The sequence below is a fragment of the Castor canadensis genome, chromosome 5 (genome assembly GCF_047511655.1).
Source record: "Castor canadensis chromosome 5, mCasCan1.hap1v2, whole genome shotgun sequence".
NCBI classification, from domain to species: Eukaryota; Metazoa; Chordata; class Mammalia; order Rodentia; family Castoridae; genus Castor; species Castor canadensis.
In genome coordinates this window covers 85,682,274-85,705,100 of record NC_133390.1, presented here as the reverse complement: position 1 = coordinate 85,705,100, position 22,827 = coordinate 85,682,274, and the positions used below count along the sequence as shown (strand labels likewise).

The following is a 22,827-nucleotide window of genomic DNA, read 5'->3' as shown; positions in this document are numbered from 1 at the left end:
CACGACTTAGGATCTCCAACTCCCAGAAGGCAGCGAAAACCGCACATGTGGCTAATCTTTGAGCGGAACAGACGTCGCGCAGGCGCGCAGTGAGCAACGTCAGCTGGAGTCCGAGCAGCGCTTGCGCACGGTTCCGCTGGCCCCTCTCGCCCCGCCCCTTCGGGCCTCTCACTCTCCGCTCCTTTCTTACGTCACCGTTACGCATGCGCTTTGGAAGGAAGAGCACGATTTCGGGGGAAGGGCAGGGGGAGGGCCTAGGCCGAGATCTCACGGCGACTGCGCCAACGGGATCCCGACTGGAACATGGCGACTTGCGCCGAAATCCTGCGGAGCGAGTTCCCTGAAATTGACGGACAGGTCTTCGACTACGTGACCGGTGAGCCGAACGGAATTAATCGGCTGGGGAGGCCGAAGTGGAGGTCGGGGAAAAGACTAAAGGATAGCAGTGTTGCGCACCGCTGCCAGGCCTCTCCTCTGCGTGACCTCTTATTCCAAGTGCCGGTTGGGTCTGGACCCGGGACTGGGGCGTTGGGACACTGAAATTGCTTTCTTCCACCTTACCCGGGTTCTTCCTTGTTATGCCATGCCCGGGCCAGGTGTCTTACACAGCGGCAGCGCGGACTTCGAGTCTGTGGATGACCTGGTGGAAGCTGTGGGGGAACTCTTGCAAGAGGTGTCCGGAGACAGCAAGGATGACGCTGGTATCAGGGCCGTGTGCCAGCGCATGTACAACACTCTGCGCCTGTACGTGACAGGGAGTGAGGGTATTGGGGGCGAAGAGGTGAGGGGAGAAAATCTGACGGCCGTACACCTTTACCTCAACTCGTAACTGCTCTTTTTGTCCCCACCCACTTAGGGCCGAGCCACCCAGCCAGGGAAACAGCCAAGTGCTACTGGACGCCCCCATCCAGTTGTCAAAGATAACGGAGAACTACGGTGAGAATGAGAGAAGACTGAGCTAGCTGTCTGCTGCCTCCACCCCCAGCCAGCTCCCCTACCTCTCAGTACGCCTTACAGAACAACGGTTGTTGGAGTTAGTTGACATGTTTACTAAGGCAAGAGTGTATGATGGAGTAGGGTTGGAGGGCTCCCCAACCTCTTGGGTATGGTAGGAAGCATGTGGACCTTGGAGCTGGACAAACTTGGTTTCAACTCCCCTTCCCCCTTCAGTTTTGTAACTTACTAACCAACAGCATGGTTTTGTAAGTTTATGTGCCCCAGCCTCTGTGTCCTTACATGTGAGGGGTTTGTTGTTGTTTTTGGGTGGGGGGTGTTGTTACTGGGGTTTAAACTCAGGGCCTCACACTTGCTAAGCAGATACCCTATGGCTTGAGCAGCTGCACAAGCCCTTTTTAGTATTGGATATTTTTGAGGTAGGGTCTCACTTTTTTTCCCAGGGCTGTTCCTACCACCACCTTCCTGGTCTCTCTACCTCACTAGTAGCTAGGATTACAAGAGTGAGTCACAACTGCCCAGACAGATTCATCTTTTTTTTTTTTTTCCACCTTTTTTGTACTTAGGGCTTTGTGCTTGCAAAGTAGGCACTCTACCACTTGAGCCCTGCCTCCAGCCCAAGATTTATCTTTTTGTAATCCAAGGACAAAAGCCATCTATCCTCAGGATTATAACAGTTCCATCTATCCCAGAATTGTAACACTTTGTTGAAAATGCCTGTGTCTATGCCTGGTTGTTATTAGTTACTCAACAATGTTAGTTTCCCTTCCTTCAGGGAGAAGGTGACTGCTTTTCTTATCACTTACAGACTGTGACACCAAACTTCCAGGACTGCTAAAGAGGGAACAGTCCTCGGTGAGGAGAAGAAAGGGAGGGGGTTGTGTCTATGGTGGGTGTGGGAGATGATTATCTAAATGTTGAAGTATCTTTTGGGGGGAGATTTCTGATTGTCTTTCCCTGAATCCTTGAGTCTGTTTATCATGAATAAGTTGAGAGGGTTTACTTGAGGTGTTCTCTCTGGGGCTCCTTTCTGAGCCTGTATCATAGGGTAAATTGACTGTGTGTGGAATTCACTTAGACAGTGAATGCAAAGAAGCTGGAGAAGGCCGAGGCTCGACTGAAGGCAAAGCAGGAGAAACGCTCAGAGAAGGACACGCTGAAGACCAGCAGCCCTCTGTGAGTTTAGGAAGGGCTCAGAAGAGAACAGAGCACTCTGCTGGGATTGAAGGGTAGTTGGGAGCCCTAAAGGTATCCATTTCTCCCTTTGAAAGAGTCTTGGAAGAGGCATCGGCCAGCCAGGCGGGCAGCAGAAAGGAGAGTCGGTTGGAATCATCTGGCAAGAACAAGTCCTATGATGTGCGAATTGAGAACTTTGATGTATCTTTTGGTGATAGGTGAGGGAGTGGCAGTTGGGGAGGGTTGGCATTCTTTTCCAATTAAGGGAGAATTTGGGGCTAAAACAATGTTAGGATCTGTTGTTAAATTGCTATGCACCTAGGCAGGATGCTGGTGGCTTACACATGTAATCCTAGCTACTTGGGAGGCTGGGATTGGGGGAGGGGTGTTCCAAGGTCAGCCTACGCAAATAGTTCACAAGACCCCATCTCTAGCTGGGCACTAGTGGCTCACGCCTATAATCCTAGCTACTAGGAGACAGAGATCAAGAGGATCAAGGGTCGAAGCCTGCTTGGACAAATTGTTCTCGAGACCCTATCTCAAAAAAAAAACATTACCAAAAAGGACTGGTGGAGTGGCTCAAGGTGTATGCTCTGAGTTCAAAAGACCCCCATCTCCAAAATCAACAGTAAAATGTACTGGAGGTGTGACTCAAACAGTAGAGCACCTGCCTTGCAAGTGCAGAGTGCTAAATTCAAACCTCAGTCCCACTGCCCCACCACCACCACCAAAAAAAGAACTACTATGCACCTGTCTTTAGAGCACCCTTGGTCTCTTGTCTACCCCTGCAGGGTATTGCTGGCTGGAGCAGAGGTGAACCTGGCATGGGGCCGCCGCTATGGACTGGTGGGACGGAATGGGCTAGGGAAGACGACACTGCTAAAAATGCTGGCCACCCGGAGTCTTCGGGTTCCAGCCCACATTTCCCTGCTGCATGTAGAGCAGGAGGTTGCTGGAGATGACACCCCTGCCCTGCAGAGTGTGCTAGAGAGCGACAGCGTGCGAGAGGACCTGCTACAGCGGGAGCGGAAGCTCAGCGCCCAGATTGCTTCTGGCAGGTGAGGGCTCTTGGCTAGGGGGAGCAATATCTGTCCTTCACAGAGTGCCCACCATGCTGTCTCAATCCATGATTCAAATACCCATCCTTGTGAACAGTAGAGCTTGGAATTTTGCATTGTGGGATTCTAAAGCCCTCATTTTTTCCACTGTGTCCATTGCACTGGTTATTTTAGGCAAGTCCTTCCTGTATTCTTGTCCCAGCAATAAGGCAGCCTGTGGCCTGCTTTCCAACTGTATAGATGAAGAACATCGCTCTAGACTGTCTCAACTTAGGCTGGTGGTGGTTTCTCCTTTACAGGGTGGAGGGCTCAGAAACAACACAGCTGGCAGAAATCTATGCCAAATTGGAGGAGATTGAGGCTGACAAGGCACCTGCCAGGTATTTAAAATTCTCCCTCTCTGTGTCACATTTCATCTTTCCCTCTTGTGAACTGTTCCAACTGTGTTCTTCAATTTCCTTATTTGTAGGGCATCAGTCATTCTTGCTGGGCTTGGCTTTACTCCTAAAATGCAGCAGCAGCCTACTCGGTGAGTGGGCCTTGCCATTTTTGGCTCTGAACACTGTTGGCTCTGCCCCTACTTGCCCTGATGAACCCCCACCCCTGATGAATCTCTGTCTGCCTTTAGGGAGTTCTCAGGTGGCTGGAGAATGAGACTGGCCCTGGCCCGGGCTTTGTTTGCTAGGTGAGTCTCCTGGGCCTGTGTATAGAGCTCTCTGGTGGATGGGTCGTGGCCCTTAGGATGTGACAATGGGTTGCTGACATAAAACCTTGTGCCATGTATTCTTTTTATAGGCCAGATCTTCTGCTGTTAGATGGTGAGTTTGAAATGGGGCGTCCTGACTTGGGGAGTGGGGAAGAGTGGTAGCTTCCTTGTTCTTGGTTCTCCAGCCCTTCATTTCCAAGTATATGCTCCCTCACTTCCTCTCCAGAACCCACAAACATGCTGGATGTAAGGGCCATCCTGTGGCTGGAGAATTACCTGCAGGTGAGTTTGGGGAAAGGCTCTGAGGTGGGTTCAGGGAAAGTCCGCTTACAAGACACTTGAGGGCCTGAGAGCTGATTGCCCTCCCAAACTGGGCCTGCCATCCTGTGACTCCTCAGACATGGCCCTCCACAATCCTAGTCGTCTCTCACGACCGAAACTTTCTGAATGCCATCGCCACAGACATCATCCACCTGCACAGCCAGCGGCTAGATGGTTACCGGGGAGACTTTGAGACCTTCATCAAGAGCAAGCAGGAGCGGCTTCTCAATCAGCAGCGTGAATATGAGGCACAACAGCAGTATCGCCAGCACATCCAGGTGTGGGGGCAGGCAGGGCTGTGGGTCCCATCCTGTGGGGATCAGAGTTAGTTAGAAGTAGTGAGGGAGCTTAACCAGTGCCTGCCCTTGTCCTCTTGTAGGTTTTCATTGATCGGTTTCGCTACAATGCCAACCGGGCCTCTCAAGTACAGAGTAAACTCAAGATGCTGGAGAAACTGTAAGTACATACCCTGACTCTTGTTACCTTCCTTTTTTCCCTCATTTTGGAGGCCACCACTTGCCCTCCCATACTGGGTCTCCCCTTGGTTATCAGCGCACTTTGACTTCCTCCCCTACAGGAAAGCAGAGTATTTTACATTGTTCTTGGAGGATTAATCTTTCCTAAGCAACTAATCTTCTGACTTTATTTATTTGCTTATTCTAGACGTTTCGTATCAGTGGTGTCATACAATGTGTGACCTTTCATGTTTACCTTCTTTTACCTACCATGTTTTTCCAAGTTCATTCAAGTTGTAGCATGTGTCAGTACTTTATTTCTTTTTATAGTGAATAATACTCCACTCTGTGGGGCCAGCGGTGTGGCTCAGACCATAGAGTGCCTGCTTTGCAAAGCCCTGAGTTCAGGCTGGCAGAGTGGCTCCAGTGGTAGAGCGCCTGCCTAGCAAATGTGAGTCCCTGAGTTCAAACCCCAGTCCCACACACAAACTCCATTTCATCAATATACCTTTGGTTAATTGATTCATGAAGGGATAGACGTTGAATTCCTATTTTGGTTATTAGGAATGATGCTTCTATGAACATTTGAGTTCAAGTTTTTTTGTGTTTGTTTTTTTGCAGTATTGGGGCTTGAACTCAGGGCCTTCACCATTCCACCAGCTCTTTGTTGTAATGGGTTTTTCAAGATAGGATCTCTTGAACTGTTTACCCAGACTGGCTTTGAACTGCAATCCTCCTGATCTCTGCCTCCTGAGTAGCTAGGATTACAGGCATGAGCCACCACTGGCACCTTGCTGAGTTCAAGTTTTTGTGTGTACTTACATGTTTTCATTTCACCTGGGTACATTTATAGAAGTGGCTTTGCTGGTTTACATGGTAATCTCATGTTTAACTTTTTGAAGATCTGCCAGACTCTTTTTTTATCTCAGGCTGGTCTCAAACTTGAGATACTGCTGCTTCTGCCTCCCAAGTGCTGGGATTATAGGCATGTACCACCATACCCGGCCTATCAGACTGTTTTTTTTCCAAGCAGATGCACTGTTTTACATTCCTACTAGCAGTATTTGAGAGTTGTAATATTTCCACGTCTTTGCCAACACTTGTACTTTTATTTTTGGTTGTGGGTGCTTGTTTTTTGAGACAGGGCCCACTGTGTAACCCAGGCTGGCCTCAAACTCTCAGTCTTCCTTCCCAGGTACTGGGATTGCCATCCACCACACCCAACTCCCACAACTTACTACTTTCAGTTTTAGCCATTCTGGTGGGTATGAAGTGATACTTCATTTTTACTTTGATTTGCATAACCTTAGTGACTAAGAACTAATGATATTGTACATTGGGAATTTAATCTTGAAGCAGCCTTTCTAGAAGGCTTAGAATTTTGTGAACTGGAAACCTGTACCACCACATATTAACTGAGAGTAAAACGCTTACAACAAAGGGCTGGAAGTGTGGCTCAGTGGTAAGCACCTGCCTGCCACATGTGAGGCATTGGGTTCCATTCCCAGCTCCACAAAAATAAAAAGAATTTTTAAAATGCTACAAAAAGATGAATCCCTAATGTCAATTAGGTGAGAGGAGTACAAGCCTTTTCTAAGTTTTCTCTAAGATTATACTTTCATGCAAGAGGAACAAATAGTTACCTTTTAATAGTTTTTAAAATTTTTTTGACTGGGGATGTGGCTCAAGTGGTTGAGCACCTGCCTCACAAGTGTGATCCGCTGAGTTCAAACCCCAATACCACAAAAAAAAAAAAACCTGAAACTCTGCAGCCCAGACTGATCTTGAACTCATGATCCTCTTGCTTCCAGCTTCATTTTTTTTTTTTTTCTGTGCTCAGTGCCTCAAGCAAGGTAAGCAAATCTCTACAACTGAGCTTCACTCCCGACCATAATACAGTCGTATTTTAGCTGGGTGCTGGTAGCTTATGCCCTATAACCCTAGCAACTTGGGAGACTAAGACCAGGAGGATTGCCATTCAAGGCCAGCCTGGGCAAATAGTTTGCAAGACTCCATCTCCAAAATGGGCTGGAGGTGTGGCTCAAGCAGTAGTGTGCCTGCTTTGTAAGCATGAAGCCCTGAATTTAAAGCCCAGTCTCACCAAAAAAAAAAAAAAAAAAAAAGTTAGGTTTGAGCCAGTTATGGTTGTTCAAGCCTGTAATCCCAGCACTCTGGAGGCAGAGGCAGGAGGATTTTGAGTTCAATGCCAGCCTGGGTTATATAGCAATTTTTAAGCCAGTCAAGGCTGCATAGCAAGACTGTGATAAAAGAGAAACAATTATTTGTTAAAGTTATCTAGTCCACCTTGTCTTTCCCCTCAGACCCGAACTGAAGCCTGTGGACAAGGAATCGGAAGTTGTGATGAAGTAAGTACTAAGCCAGGGGGTGGTAGGGAATCTCTTATTTCTGGCCACCTCCCCCCACAACTTTCCTTACCTGCACCTCCTGCAGGTTCCCCGATGGGTTTGAGAAGTTCTCACCACCAATTCTGCAGTTAGATGAGGTGGATTTCTACTATGATCCTAAACACATCATCTTCAGCCGTCTATCTGTCTCTGCTGATCTCGAGTCTCGCATATGTGTGGTATGATTGCTGTTTTCCTGTTCATGTGCTGGAAGTGGTCTACTCCAGCAAGTGTAGATTGGGCTGCTTCTGAGCCCATAGAAGGAGGAGGTGCACAAGAACAGTGATTGGGCCTGGGCAAAAGCCATTGCTGTGTTTATACTTCCTGTAGCCTCTCCCCTCAGAGATGAGAAGCTGGCATGCAGCATTTTCAGAGTATTTAGAATAACACTTGACCTTAATGGTCTCAGTTCTGAGTTATCTCAACCATGATGCTGAGGCAAGAGCATAGGTTTCATGACCAGAGTTTAGATTCTGACTATATGATGCCCTAGTTGGTTACCAAACTGGGTTCCTTTTACTTAAAAAGGAGCTAATATCTACTTCACTTGGTTATTAGGAGAAATAAATCCTCAGCACTTAGCAGGTACTCAAGTATTGATTCTCTTTGTATCTTTACTAGTCTATAGCAGATTATTTTGGTAGTAGACAGTCATCAGGATACCCAGGACCCCTTCTCTTCTTCCCTCCTGTGTTTGACAATTTAAGATGTACTCATTAACATGCTTACGATTCTTACAGGTTGGGGAGAATGGGGCTGGGAAGTCTACTATGCTGAAGCTGCTTATGGGGGATCTGGCACCTGTTCGAGGCATCAGACATGCCCACAGGTAAGGTGCCCTACCAACTGCATGCACACATTCATACACATACCACCTACACACCTTCATACTCAGTTCCTTCTATCGTCATTTCTGCCTGCAGGAATCTGAAGATTGGCTATTTCAGCCAGCACCACGTGGAGCAGTTGGATCTGAATGTCAGTGCTGTGGAGCTGCTGGCACGCAAGTTTCCCGGTGTGTTAGGGATTGGGATTGAGGCAAGAGTGCCTGCTCTGGAGTCTGTGTAGAGGAGCCCATCCAAGTTTAGGTGTAAAAACATAGGCATTTGGAGGCAGAGCTTGTATGGGTAAGGGAGGGAATTGGACCAAGAGCCCATCTGATATTAGGGGCCTCTTCCAGGGAAGCCTGAAGAAGAGTATCGTCACCAGCTGGGTCGGTATGGCATCTCTGGAGAACTGGCCATGCGCCCTGTTGCAAGCTTGTCTGGGGGCCAGAAGAGCCGGGTGGCCTTTGCTCAGATGACCATGCCCTGGTAAGACCTCATTTTCTAGAGCTCTTGCCCTCCCATTTCCCCTTCCTGCCCAGTAGAAAACGGGTCTCACCTTTGTATCAGAAGAGTTTATTTTCTTCCACTAACCCCCATCCATAACTGCCCATCTTCCTGTGTTCTGCCTTCCAGCCCTAACTTCTACATTCTGGATGAGCCCACAAACCACCTGGACATGGAGACGATAGAGGCTCTGGGCTGCGCTCTCAACAATTTCAGGGTGAGTTTGCCTTTGCACTGCTCCTCCCCATGCCTCAGCACCCCTAAACACCCCCTGAACACCTCCTGTTCTGTCTTTCAGGGTGGAGTGATTCTGGTGTCCCATGATGAACGCTTCATCCGGCTGGTGTGCCGGGAGTTGTGGGTGTGTGAAGGAGGCGGTGTCACCCGGGTCGAGGGGGGATTTGACCAGTACCGTGCCCTCCTCCAGGAACAGTTCCGCCGTGAGGGCTTCCTCTAGGACTACCCGGCTGAGAGAGGACTGTGCCCAGGACATGGACTGGTCTTGCAGACCCCTGGGCCACCATTTAGGCAACTGACTCCAGGCCACGGACCTCCCCCTACTTGGGGACAGCCAGCCTTATTCTCAGATCTCTCTCTTCCTTTCGACTGGAGCATCGTCTGCACAATGTGGGAAGCTCCATCCAAGGGTCTGCGAGGACTGTGTCACAGGGGAAGGGGCTAGGGGTGCCCTCTGGGGTTATAAATCCCCCCACTGCCCCAGCTTGACTGCGCCCCACATGGCTGCTATGTAAATTAAATCTTCCCCTGCATCTCCCTTGCTTCATCTCTACTGCTTCTTAGGCAGGTCTACCCCAATTGCCTCCAGTTGTGGGCTCTCTGGTTGGTGTTTTCCTGTGACACTTTTGTCAGTCACAAGTGGAAGCCACAGAAGCACCAGCCTTGCTGGGAGGAGATGTCATCAAGGGCATGATGGGCAATGAGCGCCTGTGTGACCATAGGGTAGGCTAAACTTGTAGAATGAAGAGCAGTGTGTTTGGATCACTGCGGTGTTTATTCCCTAGCCTGGGCTCAGCTTCAGCTGAAGGGCTTTTGGACTCTAGACAGTAGACAGCCCCTACTGCTGGAAGTTTGAACTGATTCTGGAATCTGACCTCACATAGGGTTTACCCATCTGCTTTCTCCAGGGGTCTCTTGTGTAGGCTTCCCTAGTGGACTCAAGAGAAACCATCCTTGTCCTCATTTTGCTTGATGTTCTTTATTTTTCCTTTAACCATGTAAGAGAGGCCTGGGAAGTGGGGAAATGAGAACAGAATCTAATGGGAAAACTAGGTCATTTTGTTTTCAAATTAAGCAGTCTCTAAGAGGGAAAACCAGGTGTGGTAGCATGCACCCGTAGTTCTAGCTGCTCGGGAGGCTGAGGCAGGAATTGAGCCTAGGAGTATCCAGGACCAGCCTGACAATAGAGTGAAGTGTCTCTTTAAAAGAAAGAAAAAAAGGAGTGGGGGAGAAGGGGAATGTTTAACAGAAACTTTTTTTTTTTTTTTTTTTTTTTAAGTACTGGGTTTGAACTCGGGGCCTCATTCTTGTGAGGCAGGCATTCTACCACTTGAGTCACTCTACCAGCCCAGTATGATCTTTTTGTTGTTTGACAGTACTGGGGGATTGAACTCAGAGCTTCACACTTGCTAGGCAGATGCTCTTACCACTTGAGCCACTCAATTGCTAGGCAGATGCATTTACCACTTCGAGATAGGTTTTGTGAACTATTTTCCCAGGGCTGGCTTTGAACCACAATCCTAATCTCTGCTTCCTGAGTAGCTAAGATTACAGTCATGAGCCACCAGCATCTGGCTGCGTTGGTCATTTTTGAGACCACAATCCTATTTATGCTTCCCACATAACTTGGATGACAGGTATGCACCACCAGGCCCAGCCATGGGTTAAGATGGGGTCTTGCAAATCTTTTGCCTGAGTGGCCTTGATCTCTGCCTCCTGAGTAGGTAGCATTATAGGCTTAAGCTGACATACTCTGCCATATTTTGATTTTTATTTTTTTTAAGTAAGGCCTAGCTATGTTGTCTAAATTGGCTTTGAACTCAAAATCCTCATGCCTCAACCTCCTGAGTGCTGACAGGCATGAACTACACCCGGCTAGCAGTATAATTTATGTTATTATTTCTCAAAGATTTAGCTGCTCTACGTAAATGGTATATAGAATAATTTAAATGGAGACATTGCTGTCAATGACAGAGAAACCAGAGTCAATGCTAGCTGTGTAGAGATTGTAGTCACAAAGCTTACCAAGGACCCTTAAGTTGTTGTGGGAGGTTGCTAGCTGAGATATGGGACTCTTGAGGCAATTAGCAGGAAGCAATGTTTTATTGTGCCAGCACAGACTCAGTGGACTCATGTCCAAAGGCTGAGCCCCGACAACAAAGGGGTCTCACCTTATATACCCTTGCAAGCAGGTTACAGAAGCAAAAAGCAAGGTCTAATCCATGTATGGTTATATTTAATTTTATTGGCTACTTTACCCTAGTGCTATGTGACTTTCCCCTCCCTGGTGCTACGTGACCTTCCTCGTGTTCAGATTTCTCAGGTTTTATCTCTGCTATGCCATCCCTACCTCCCTGCTACTTTCTCAGGACTCAGGCCTAGTCTGTTTTCTTTTTATCCTCCTCTCTGCTACAAAGTGAGCTGCTGAAGGTGGTGTAGTACAGGTATCTGGGGGAGAGAAACCTGTTTGGGGTGAAAGAGAGTGTTAACTAGCCTTCTGTTGCTGTAACAAAATACCTGAGAAAATAACCTAAAGCAAGAAGAAGCCAGGTGAGGTGGCTCAGGACTATAATCCGAGCCATTTAGGAGGCAGAGATCAGGAGGATCGAGGTTCAAAGGTCAGCCTGGGGAAATAGTAAGAGATCCTATCTCAGAAATAACCAACACAAAAAAGGCTGGCGGAGTGGCTCAAGTGGTAGAGCACCTGCGTAGCAAGCATGAGACCCTGAATACAAACCCCAGTAACTCAAAAAAAAAAACCAAAAAAGACATTTGTTTTGGCTCATAGTTTAAGAAGTTTCAGTCGTGGTCATTTGTCCTCATTGCTTCTGGAACCATGATGAGAGAGAACAATGTGGGGAGGAGCATGGGGTTGGGCAAAGCAGCTTACAATAAGACACCCCTCACCCCCACAGGCATTCCTCCAGTGACCCACTCCCTTCAACTACAGCCCATTGAAGCTACAGCAACCTCCCAATAGCCCACCAAATTATGAATCCATCAATGGGTTATTCCATTGATGAGCTCAGTCTTCCATCACTTAGCCACATCCACAAATCCCTGCCTCTGAACATTGTCACACTGGGACTAGGCCTTCAACACAGGAATCTTTGGGGACATTCCGGATCCAAACTAAAGATAGGAAGGCTTGACCACAGAGCAGGCTGTGCTGATGAAGCTGGCAGAAGAACTGCTGATCTGTCAGCTTCCCTCCCAGAAGTCCAGAGGAAGTGGTCTTCCAGCCCTGTCTGTGGCATGTATACCCTTGACATTCCCGAGAGCTTCCTCACAACCACATAACGATCTTCCAACTTCAGACTTGCAGCCAGGTAAGTTTTGGAGTCACAGCCTGGGCTTGTTTGCCAGGCTCTCAGGCCCTGAACCCTTCCCAGCTTGCGAACTCCTATAGGAGTGCCCATTACTCCCTAGAGTCCCTGAAAATGCAGTGTGCCCTGTAGCACTGGAGTTGCAGTTGGTTATGAGGGAGAGTCTTGGCTCTTGCTGGTAATAAGGGCCACCTGTAGAAACGGTATCCACAAGAATTCACTTAACCTTTTTTTGAACACCTACTCAGCTTCTTCACAGGACTGTGGTAAGAACTGGCTGCCAAGCACAACGTATAAGCACTCAGAACATGTGTCCTGTGTGGCTAGTTATGATTTGAAGGACTGTCCTATGGAAAAGGAAGTAATTTTCCTCTGAGTGACTGCAGGGGCAGGTAATTTGGGCTCAGAAGAAGGCATACTGCAGGAGCTCAGGCTGCCCTTCTGAGTGCCCATTACAACTGTTCAGCCCTGTCAAGCTCTATCAAAGGGCTCTTTTTGGTAGGAAGCAGTACTAGATGCTGCTGGACTCAGGCATGGGAGTGAATGAATTAAAGCAGCTAAGAAAGACACTAGCTGTTGGACATGAAACTGGCAAGTTGACAGAAGTTGTCTTGAGAAATGGAAAAATGGCAGTATCAGGCAGCTCCATTTCAGAAAGCACAGGACAAAAGGAGAGGAACTTGACATGGAAGGGTAGGAAGTCACCCTCTATTACTCCAGACTGCAGGCTGTCATGGCAGCCACCCCCTCCACTGGCAAATCCCAGCTAGTTGAGAAAAGCAGTCTTTCCACAGCTGCTGATCCTGGAACTGCTCTGCCCACATCAGGCCTATAAGCCAGGCAGGAGCTGGCTAGGATAAAGGGTCTCAGTCTGCAGTCTTTATGGAAAGCCTGGTCTCCCTGCTTCTGCTGGCCTGGCCATAGTCACCAGCACCTCAGGCAACCTGGCTGGTGCCCAGTGGGAGACATGGGCTCCTCAGCACCAGTCCACAAGGCACTCAAGAGATGCCAGTCAGAGAACTGTTCATTTCCATGTGATGTTACTGTCTTGAAATTCTTTGGATGTAGACATTCTGCTGAATGCTTATGTGCCCAGGTGGATTTTAGCACCAGAGCCAGGCTCAGCATCAGGCTTGAGCATGCAGACTGGATATCAGACCCTATAGGAGATGCTAGCAGGGTAGCCCTAGACTTGAGAGATTTGACTGGCTAAAGGGTTTCTAGGAGGCCTTGAACCTTCTAGAAATGGAGAAGAAAATGCTTCCCCCAATATGAGCTGTATTCCCCACTGAAGACTGTAGTTCCTGCTTTGCCTGACATCTTTGTTTTTTTTTTTTTTTTATTCATATGTGCATACAAGGCTTGGTTCATTTCTCCCCCCTGCCCCCACCCCCTCCCTTACCACCCACTCCGCCCCCCCCCCCCCGTCAATACCCAGCAGAAACCATTTTGCCCTTATTTCTAATTTTGTTGTAGAGAGAGTATAAGCAATAATAGGAAGGAACAAGGGTTTTTGCTGGTTGAGATAAGGATAGCTATACAGGGCATTGACTCACATTGATTTCCTGTGCGTGGATGTTACCTTCTAGGTTAATTCTTTTTGATCTAACCTTTTCTCTAGTACCTGTTCCCCTTTTCCTATTGGCCTCAGTTGCTTTAAGGTATCTGCTTTAGTTTCTCTGCGTTAAGGGCAACAAATGCTAACTAATTTTTTAGGTGTCTTACCTATCCTCACCCCTCCCTTGTGTGCTTTCGCTTTTTGCCTGACATCTTTGGAGGCCAGACAGTGGCTTACTCATCTTTGCATCTTCTGTGCCAGTTGCAGGTTGAGTTCCATGAGAGCAGCTTGAAGAGATCAGCAAGCAGAAGTTGAAGGGAGGGAGCCAGGGGACCAAAAGGAGTGGAGAAGTTGTGATCAGTCCAAGCCCTGCATTGCTGTCTAGGTTGTGACTGCAGGTCAGGCCTCCATTCCGCTGAGACCAGTTTTGGGGTTCTGGCATGACCTTGGGAGAGGTTTTCTTAACTGAAGTGGCCTCCATGGGCCTCTCAGCTCTCAGCTTTGAGGGCAACAGTCCATTCCCGAGAGGCAAGTCTGGACAATGTGTATCAGCATCTACTACAATGTCCAGTGCTTGATAAATGAATGACAAATGAATACATCAGGAAAGTTAATGTGGAAAAAAGAATAACATTAAAAGAGGGAGCGTAGAGGCAAGGAGCTGATTACCAAAATGCAGCCTTAAGATTTTCTTTTTTTTTTTCTTTTGGTGGGACTGGGATTTTAAACTTGGCTTCAAGCTTGCAAAGGAGGCATTGTACCACTTGAGCCACACCTCCAGTCCATTTTGCTCTGATTAACTAACACCACCTCTTAAGCCCCATCCATCTATGAGGAGTGTCTGGACAAGTTTCAGGAGACCAAACTGGTGAGTAGGAGTCCCTTGTACAGTGGCTTAACATACACCAGGTACTCAGTGAATAAGTGATCTAGGTCAAGCATAGTGGTGCATGTCTATAATCCCAGCTACCCAGGAGGTTGAGGCAAGAGGATTGCATGTTCAAGGCCATCCTGGGCAACTTATGACCCTATCATAAAATTAAAAGGGCTCAGTGGTTAAGCACTTGCCTAGCATGAATGAGACCCTGGGCTCCATCCCCAGTATGACAAATACATTATTTTTTAATGAAGTAAAAATAATTGATTCAGAATCTGTGATATAGAGGAAAAGTCATGCACTGGAATTAGCCCAGCACTATGGTCCTGGTCAGGTCATCCTCAAGTAAATTATCCATGTCCATAAAATGGGCAGAACACGGATTGTCTTGCTTGGTTCCTTAGGTGATGGGAAGGATTAAATAAGATAAGGTCCTGTGTAAAATGAAGAATCTGTCTAAGCTGTGAGGCCCATGGGTCCAGCCGTTACTTCACGGGAGGAGTGGCAGCTGCCTGCACCCCCTAGAGACACACATACTTGCACTTGTGCACACGAAAACTGCAGGCCATCCTCAAGAGGGCCACCCCACAGCACTCCACATCTGCTGAGCCAGCACCAGAATGCCTGCTGTAGGAATGTGGCATAAGGCGGCCTGGTGTCCAATGGTTGTATGGGGTGAGGCAGAGGTCATGCCCTTTACCCCGTTCTAACACGTGCATGCCTGTTGGGCTTCTGCTTCGTTTATGTTAAGTCAATGGAGTTTGGAAGTGATTTCTGTTACATTGTACATGAGAGGCCTTTGAAACCCTGTTAGAATAAACATTCATCCACCTCTATTACAGCATTTTTAACACTGAGGAATGCTTTCACAAATGGTCTTTTATGGTCTTGTCTTCTCAATAATCTTGTGTAAGTGCTTCTGTTGAGTTATTTTACTAAAGGGAGGTTTGGGGCAGAAAGATGTTGTCTTTCTTAGGTTCGGGTATCTCTGTGCATGCAGAGATGGGACAAGAACAAGTACCTGGGTCCCTGGCCTCTCACAGCCAGCTTTGTTCCACAGCTACTCATGTGATGTTTAGCATTCTCATGCCACACATGCCTATGAGTATACCCCTGTCCCTGAGGGAAGGATTTTGGACCCAGAATGGGGTGGAGTTGGGGAAGAGAACTGTGAATCTCAATCTATGTTATTTTATTATTTATTTTGTGGTACTGGGGCTTGAACTCAGGGCCTACACCTTGAGCCACTCCACCAGCCCTTTTTTGTGATGGTTTTTTCCAGATAGGGTCTCAAGGACAATTTGCCCAGGCTGGCTTCAAACCTCAAACCTTCTGATCTCTGCCTCCTGAGTAGCTAGGATTACAGGTGTTAGCCACCAGCACCAGGCTTCCTCTTGTTCTTTTTGTACATTCTATACTCAATCTGTTCCATCACTCAATACTTTGCTCCAGATTGGTGACCCTTCATCACTGTAGGAATCCAGGTTTATGTTTTGTTTTGTTTTTGGTGGGACTGGAGTTTGAACTCAAGGCTTCATCTTGCAAAGCAGATACTCTACATTTGAGCCACATCTCCAGTCCATTTTTGCTCTGTCTGTTTTGGAGATGGAGGTCTTAATGATTTGTCTGGTTGGCCTTGAACTGCAATCCTCCCGATCTCAGCCTCCCCAGTCACTAAGATTACAGGCTTGATCCACTGGTACTCAGCCAGGTTATTCTTGACATCTAAGAAGCCTTGAGGTATGGTATTGCATGCCTATAATTCTAACTACTCAGGAGGCTGAGGCAGAAGGACCACAAATTCAAAACCATCCTGGGCTACATAGCAAGTTCCAGTCCAGGGTGAGTAAATTTGTGAGAACTTGTCTCAAAATTTTAAAAAGATCTGGGTATGCAGCTCAGTGGTAGAGTGCCTCCCTAACATATGCAAGGCCCTGGATAGATCCCCAGCACCACACATACATACGATTTTTTTTTAACTCTTCCTCCCCTATAATCTCTTTAGCTAGAACATAAGTTTGGCTCACCTAGAACTTTGGAATAAAGTTATGCTAGAATAAAACTTGTGTGAACCAACAAACAATGGCAGAGACACAGAAATCAGTCAAGACATTGTATATCATGTTTGGTGGTGTATGTGTCAGGGTTTGGGAAGAGATTCAATGACCATCAGCTTGGACCCCGGATGTTGTTCAAATGGTAGAGCACCAGCCTAGCAAGCATAAGGCTCTGAATTTAAACCCCAGTACTGTCAAAAACAAACCCAAACAAAAAAGCCACACCAGCTTGACTGGAGCACAGCAAAATACAGTGATTGGTAAAACTTGTGAAACATGGCTGGAATCAATAATGCCAGTATGAGCTGGGGGTGTGGCTCAAGTGGCAAAGCTCCTGCCTAGGAAGTGTGAGGCCCTGAGTTTAAACCCGAGCACTGAAAAAAAAAAAAACAAAAAGAAGTCAGTATCTGGAATGGAAAGGTGTGTGAGGATGTGAGACAGTGGTGAGCATTGGGCATTGGTCAGTGAGTCCCAGCCCTGAGAAGGGATAGGCTCGCTCTTGCTCTTTGAAGGCACTGGAAGACTTTAATCCATCAACCTGACACAGTCCCCTGAGCTTCATCTACTCACCTCACTCCACTCCACCTCACCTCATCTGGTTTCTCTGATTGTGGTTCCCTCTTTGTATGGCCTTTCTCATTCATGTGCTGACCAGCAAAGATGGAGTTTCATGCCACCTGTCAACTGCCATCCTTCCTTTATTTTTTTTGAAACAGGGTCTTACTGTTCTAGACTGGCCTGGAACTTGAAATCCTTCCTCCTTCACTTGAAATCCCAATTGGTGGGATTTCAGGTGTGCACCACCACATCTGGCTTATCAGCTGCATTTCTAATGATAATACACTGACTTTTTATTTATGACTTTTTAAATAAAATGGTTTACACATTAGCCTCTCTTAAGTTTTACCTGAGTAAGACAGAATCCCTTACCCTAATCCAGTAGTAGTAATTTATTGAAGTATTGTGTAACTAGCATTATTTTTGCATTTTACACATATTAACTCAATCCTTACAATAAACCAAGGCGATATGTATTAGCCCCAGTTTATAAATGAGGAAATAGAGACCCAGAAGTTAAATCATAATACTCTCCTAGGACCAGCCAGCTAGTGACACTCTGAGATGGGGCACCCACTTTAGCACAGTGAGGTGCTGAACCACATGGATGCTGGGGATCTGAGGCCATGGGCAGCACTGCTGTGGTGACCTCAGCAGGTATTGGAAGGCCACATCTGAGCTGCCTGCCTGAATAATATCATTGTGTTTCAAAATATTTTAGGAAAAAACCCTAATTTTTTAAATATTCCTTTTTCCATATAAATTTTATATTCTATTATACTTTCTGATTGATCTTAAATAATCATTGTTGCCAACCCAACTTATTCAATACCAGTCCCAAGAAAAGAAATGTTCTTTCATTTAGCTTGGATGCTCTTGGCAGTATCTGTAGGTCAGTCTTCCGCCTGCTCAGACCCTAAGCTAGTGTGTCAGCAGGGAAATTTGAGACTGCTGCTTCTATTCTATACCTCACTGAGATCACCCTGTGCTCCCAAGACAGCTGGCAGCTTCCCTGTCATAGGTCTGGCACACTGTTCAGGAATCACCCTTTTTCTGACCTGTGTGCTGCATTAGACCATGAGTCTCACATCGCAGGAACAGTGAGTGTGTTCTCACTGTCTATAGAGCACAACACCTGGTATGTAGCGGCTGTCCGGGAAATACCTGCTACGGGAACGGGAGAGAAGAATGAAGATCGCTTTCCAAACAGGCACCATAGTGGTTAAAACGACAGTGTTATTGTCAAAGGTGTACATGTGCTCATGTCAGAAAATAAAACACCTTTCTCTTGATTAAAAAAAAAAAGAAAAAGACATTCTCATTACAGATAACTACCCTCTCTTAGGGAATATTAAATAACACTAATAATGAGCAGGTAAGGGGCCACTCATACAAGGTAGGATGGTGATGAAAAAAGGGCATGAATTTTGGAAATCTAGGTTCGAAACTCATCTTTTGAGCGGGGCAGTACTGGGATTTGTGGTTTGTTTTTTTTTTCCCCCTCTGGTTGTACTGAGATTTGAACTCATGGCCTTGCACTTGCTAGGAGGCACTCTACCACCTGAACCACACCCTCAGCCCCCTGGTACTGGGGTTTGAACTCAGAGCCTTGAACTTGCTAGGTAGGTGCTCTACCTCTTGAGCCATGTCCCCATCCCTCAAAACTCAATTCTACAACGCTCTGTGAGTCTTTTAATTTCTTTCAGTTTTCAATTAGCAATACAGGAACTAAAATATTTATAGCAAAGAGCAATAATGAAACTCTGTAAAGCCCTGGTAAAGATCTTTACATATAGTAGCTGCAAAATAAATGGCGATCACCATATTATTACCAGAACCTGATTTGTATTGATTCGACTGGGCTTCTGTGTACCTGTGAAAGGATAGGAAAAAGAAACAAGGCAGACACCACCTTAATCAAGTAATCAGAATGAACATCATCAGTAATGGGACAGATCGTCTTGTGCCACCTAATAGGACACAATCTTAGAACACAGCCTCACTTCTGCAATATGCCTGCCAAAGGTGCATAACTGGGATTCATTATCAGATGAGCCCAAATTGAAGAACCTTCCACAAAGTATCCCGTGCTTTTCCAAATATCAAGGTCACAAAGGTCAAGAAAACACTGAGGAACTGTTCCAGGCTCAAGAATTACATACATAACAAAAGGTACCATGTAATCTGCTAATCTGCACTAAATATATTTGCCTCAATTTAAAGGATGTTATTGAGACACTAGGCAAAATTGGAGTGGGGTGGGCGGTTGGGGACTAGATGGTAAAGATGTATCATTGCCAGTGTCCTGATTTGGGTGGCTGTGCTGGAGCCATGTAGCAGAATGGCCTGGTCTGTAGGTAACACACAGTGGCACAGTCAAGGGGATGGGGCACCAAATTGGCTACTAACTTGGAAATGGTTCATGGAGAAATGTTCTTCTACCATTCAATTTTTCCACATGCTTGACATCCTTTCAATTTTAAAGTATAAAAGTAACACATGAGTGTTGTAACAAGCTGACAAATGCATTCAAAGAAAGTTAAGGGAGGGGGTGGGGGCAGGGGGGAGAAATGAACCAAGCCTTGTATGCACATATGAATAATAAAAGAAAAAGGAAAAAAATAAATAAAAATAAAAAAATAAAAAAAAGTTAATATTCCCTTTCCCTCCCAAATTCTAGTCTTCTTCCTACGGAAACCCTTTTGCCAGTTTCATATGTAACTTTGCAAACTTGATCTATACTCAAAAACACAAAAAGCTGGACATTTACATGCATGGAGGTATTTTCTGTCATGGTGACAGCTATTACTTTCTCCATACTGTCTGTTCACTGGAGCTAAGGAGTTCAAGTGGTGGAACAACTGCCTAGCAAGCATGAGGACCTGAGTTGAAACCCCACTACTGCCAAAGACATTGACAAAAACATTTGTCCTTCACTGAACACAAATCTTTAGTTTTTGTAACATTTGCAGAAACACTGTGACAAAGAATTTTTCTCTTCCCTTCCTCCGATTTCCCCAAATGTTAACATTTTGCCACATTTGCCTTATCATTCTTCCTGTTTGTGAGTCTGTGTATAGCTACACTTTTGGCGTAAACCATTTGAGGATAAATTGTAGACAAATGTTCCTTTATTTCTAAATATCTCAATTTTTTTTTAATAACAAGGACTCCCCCTAAATAACCACAGTACAGTTTTCAAACTCAAAATACAGCCAGGTGTTGGTGGATCAGGACTATAATCCTGATCCTAACTACTCAAATCAAGAGGACCTGAGGCAAATAGTTAGGAAGGCCCTGTCTTGCAAAAAACCAATGTAAAACAGGGCTGGTGGAGTGGCTCAAGTGGTAGAGGCAAGCCTAGCAAGCATAGGCCCTGAGTTTGAACCCCAGTACTGCCACAAACACACACACACACACACACACACACACACACAAAGCTCAAGATACAAAGATTATGTAGTGATAATATATACTCTCTAGAGTTTATTCAAAATTTTTCTTTTTTTGGTGGCACTGTGATTGGAACTCAGGGTCTCTTTTAAGACAAGGTCTCAAGAACTAGGCTGGCTTTGAACCAAGATCCTTCTGATCTCTACCTCCTAAGAAGGTAGGATCACAGGTGTGAGCCAACAGTGCCCAGCCTATTCAAAATTGCTTTACCCAAAAAACATTTTGGGATTCAGGATTCAACCCAGGACCCACTTTGCATTTGGTCATTGTGTCTCTTTAGCTCATTTACTTGAACAATTCTTCAGTCTTATCTTTTGGAAACTTGACATTTTGGAAGAGCACAGGACATTGATTAATTTGAGTTAGTCCACTGTTTCTCATGATTAGATTTGGGCTGGGCATTTTGGGCAGGGACACCACAGAAGAGACGTTGTGCCTTCTCTGTGTATCTTATTGGCAGGCGTGTAATGTCAATTTGTCCTGTTACTGGTGATGTGAACTTTGATTACTTGCTTACAGTGGTGTCTGCCAGGGGTCTATGTTATAAATTACTCTTTTCCCCTTTGTATCTAATAAGAATCTTGTGGAGAAGAAATACATAATTTTTATATACTCAAAATCATCAATAATTTGCAATAACTTGTTCTTTTGAAGTTTTGAGTCCTATATTTCTTTAGTGATGGTGGTGTCACATTTATTGCATATTATCTTCTCGTTTTTATTATATTATATACATGGGTCAGGTTCTGTATTAGACTCTTTGGTTTTATACTAGTACCATATGGTTTTGATTCCTGGAGCCTTGAAATATGTCTTGATATCTGGTAGGGAAATCTCTACTCTTTATTCTTCTTTTTATATACTGATTTTGTTAATTTTTGAAATTTATTTTTCCATAGAAATACTGGAGCAAGGTTTTTACATTTTTTAGAAAATCATCATGGATTTGAATTGGAGTTGCACTGAATATATACATTAATCCTGACACCGGTGGCTCACTCCTATAATCCTCCCTACTCAGGAGGCAGAGATCAGCAGGATGGAGGTATGAAACCAGCTCTGGCAAATAGTTCATGAGACCCTATCTCAAAAAACTCAACATAAAAAGGGCTGACAGAGTGGCTTAAGTGGTAGAGTGCCTGCCTAGCAAGGGTGAGGCCCTGAGTTCAACCCCAGTCTCACCAAAAAAAAAAAAAGTTCAAGAGAACCCATTGTAACAAAAAAGCTGGATGTGGTGGGATGCACTTGTCACTTCAGGCCCACAGGAAGCATAAGCAGGAGGATTGCAGTCTAGGCTGGCCTGGACTATATTTCAAAAATAACCAAAACAAAAAGGGTTGGAGGAGTGGTTCAAGTTGGTAGAGCATCTGCCTGGCAAGCTCAAATCCCTGAGTTCAAACCCCAGTACTGCTTAAAAAAAAAAAAAGGAATAAAATACTAATTCATAATACCACATAAATGAACTTTGAAAACATTATGCTAAATGAAAGAAGCCAGACATATAAAGTGTACCTACTGTATGAGTCCACTAAGTCTGTGTATAGCTACACTTTTGGCCTAAACCATTTGAGGATAAGTTGTAGACAAATGTTCCTTTATTTCTAAATATCTCAATTTTTTTTTAAATAAATGAAATATCTAGAACAGACACACCTAGAGACAAAGAATATTGGAGGTTTTAAGGAGTGGGAGGAAGGGAAATAGAGAGTATCCATGGTTTCCCTTTAAGGTGATAAAATATTCTGGGACCAGATAGTGGTGATGGTTGCACAAAATTATGAATGTGCTAAGTGTCACCAACAATAAATTTTATGTCATGTTACACATATACTGGAGGTACTAGGGTTTGAACTCAGGGCTTCGTGTGTGCTGAGCAGGTGTTACACCCCACTTAAACCATGCCTGTAGCCCTATCACGTATATTTTTAAGTTAAAAATTCCTTAACTTTGGGAGTGAATTCAATATGACATATTGTAAGAACTTTTGTAAATGTCACAATGTACCCTCAGGACAACAATATGATAATACAAAATAAAAATAAAAGCATGTACCATTTCCTTCTAAAATTTTTTTTATTCCCAGCACCACTACCAGAATTTTTTTTTTTTTTGTGGTACTGAGGCTTGAACTCAGGGCCTACACTGTGAGCCATTCCACCAGCCCTTTTTTTGGTGAGGGTTTTTTTTTTTTTTTTTGAGATAGGGTCTTGAGAACTATTTGCCTGGGGCTGGCTTCCAACCACAAACCTCCTGATCTCTTCCTCCTGAGTAGCTAGGATTATAGGCGTGAGCCACAGTGCACTACCAGAATTAGTAGGGCAATATACATGATGTAATGAAAAAAAAAAAAAAAGA

At 45.5% G+C, this 22,827-nt stretch overlaps 1 protein-coding gene across 1 annotated transcript; it reads left to right on the top strand.

Annotated features, from left to right (window-relative positions):
• Positions 1-221: 221 nt before the first annotated feature.
• Positions 222-9,178, top strand: Abcf3 (ATP binding cassette subfamily F member 3). The gene is made up of 21 exons (XM_020175838.2): positions 222-376; positions 597-744; positions 857-936; positions 1,763-1,809; positions 2,033-2,130; positions 2,226-2,348; positions 2,922-3,188; positions 3,488-3,568; positions 3,658-3,717; positions 3,817-3,873; positions 3,984-4,006; positions 4,121-4,176; positions 4,293-4,493; positions 4,595-4,671; positions 6,992-7,036; positions 7,122-7,254; positions 7,816-7,904; positions 7,999-8,090; positions 8,256-8,388; positions 8,536-8,623; positions 8,705-9,178. The coding sequence occupies exons 1-21, from the start codon at positions 304-306 to the stop codon at positions 8,861-8,863; spliced, it is 2,130 nt and encodes a 709-aa protein (XP_020031427.1). The 5' UTR covers positions 222-303; the 3' UTR covers positions 8,864-9,178.
• The last annotated feature ends 13,649 nt before the right edge of the window (positions 9,179-22,827 follow it).

Excerpts from the sequence above, each read along its gene's own strand:
- Abcf3 (XM_020175838.2), top strand. The coding sequence starts at position 304 with ATGGCGACTTGCGCCGAAATCCTGCGGAGCGAGTTCCCTGAAATTGAC. Across the intron at positions 937-1,762 it reads AAAGATAACGGAGAACTACG|ACTGTGACACCAAACTTCCA; the intron begins GTGAGAATGAGA and ends TATCACTTACAG. Across the intron at positions 4,177-4,292 it reads GGCTGGAGAATTACCTGCAG|ACATGGCCCTCCACAATCCT; the intron begins GTGAGTTTGGGG and ends GTGACTCCTCAG.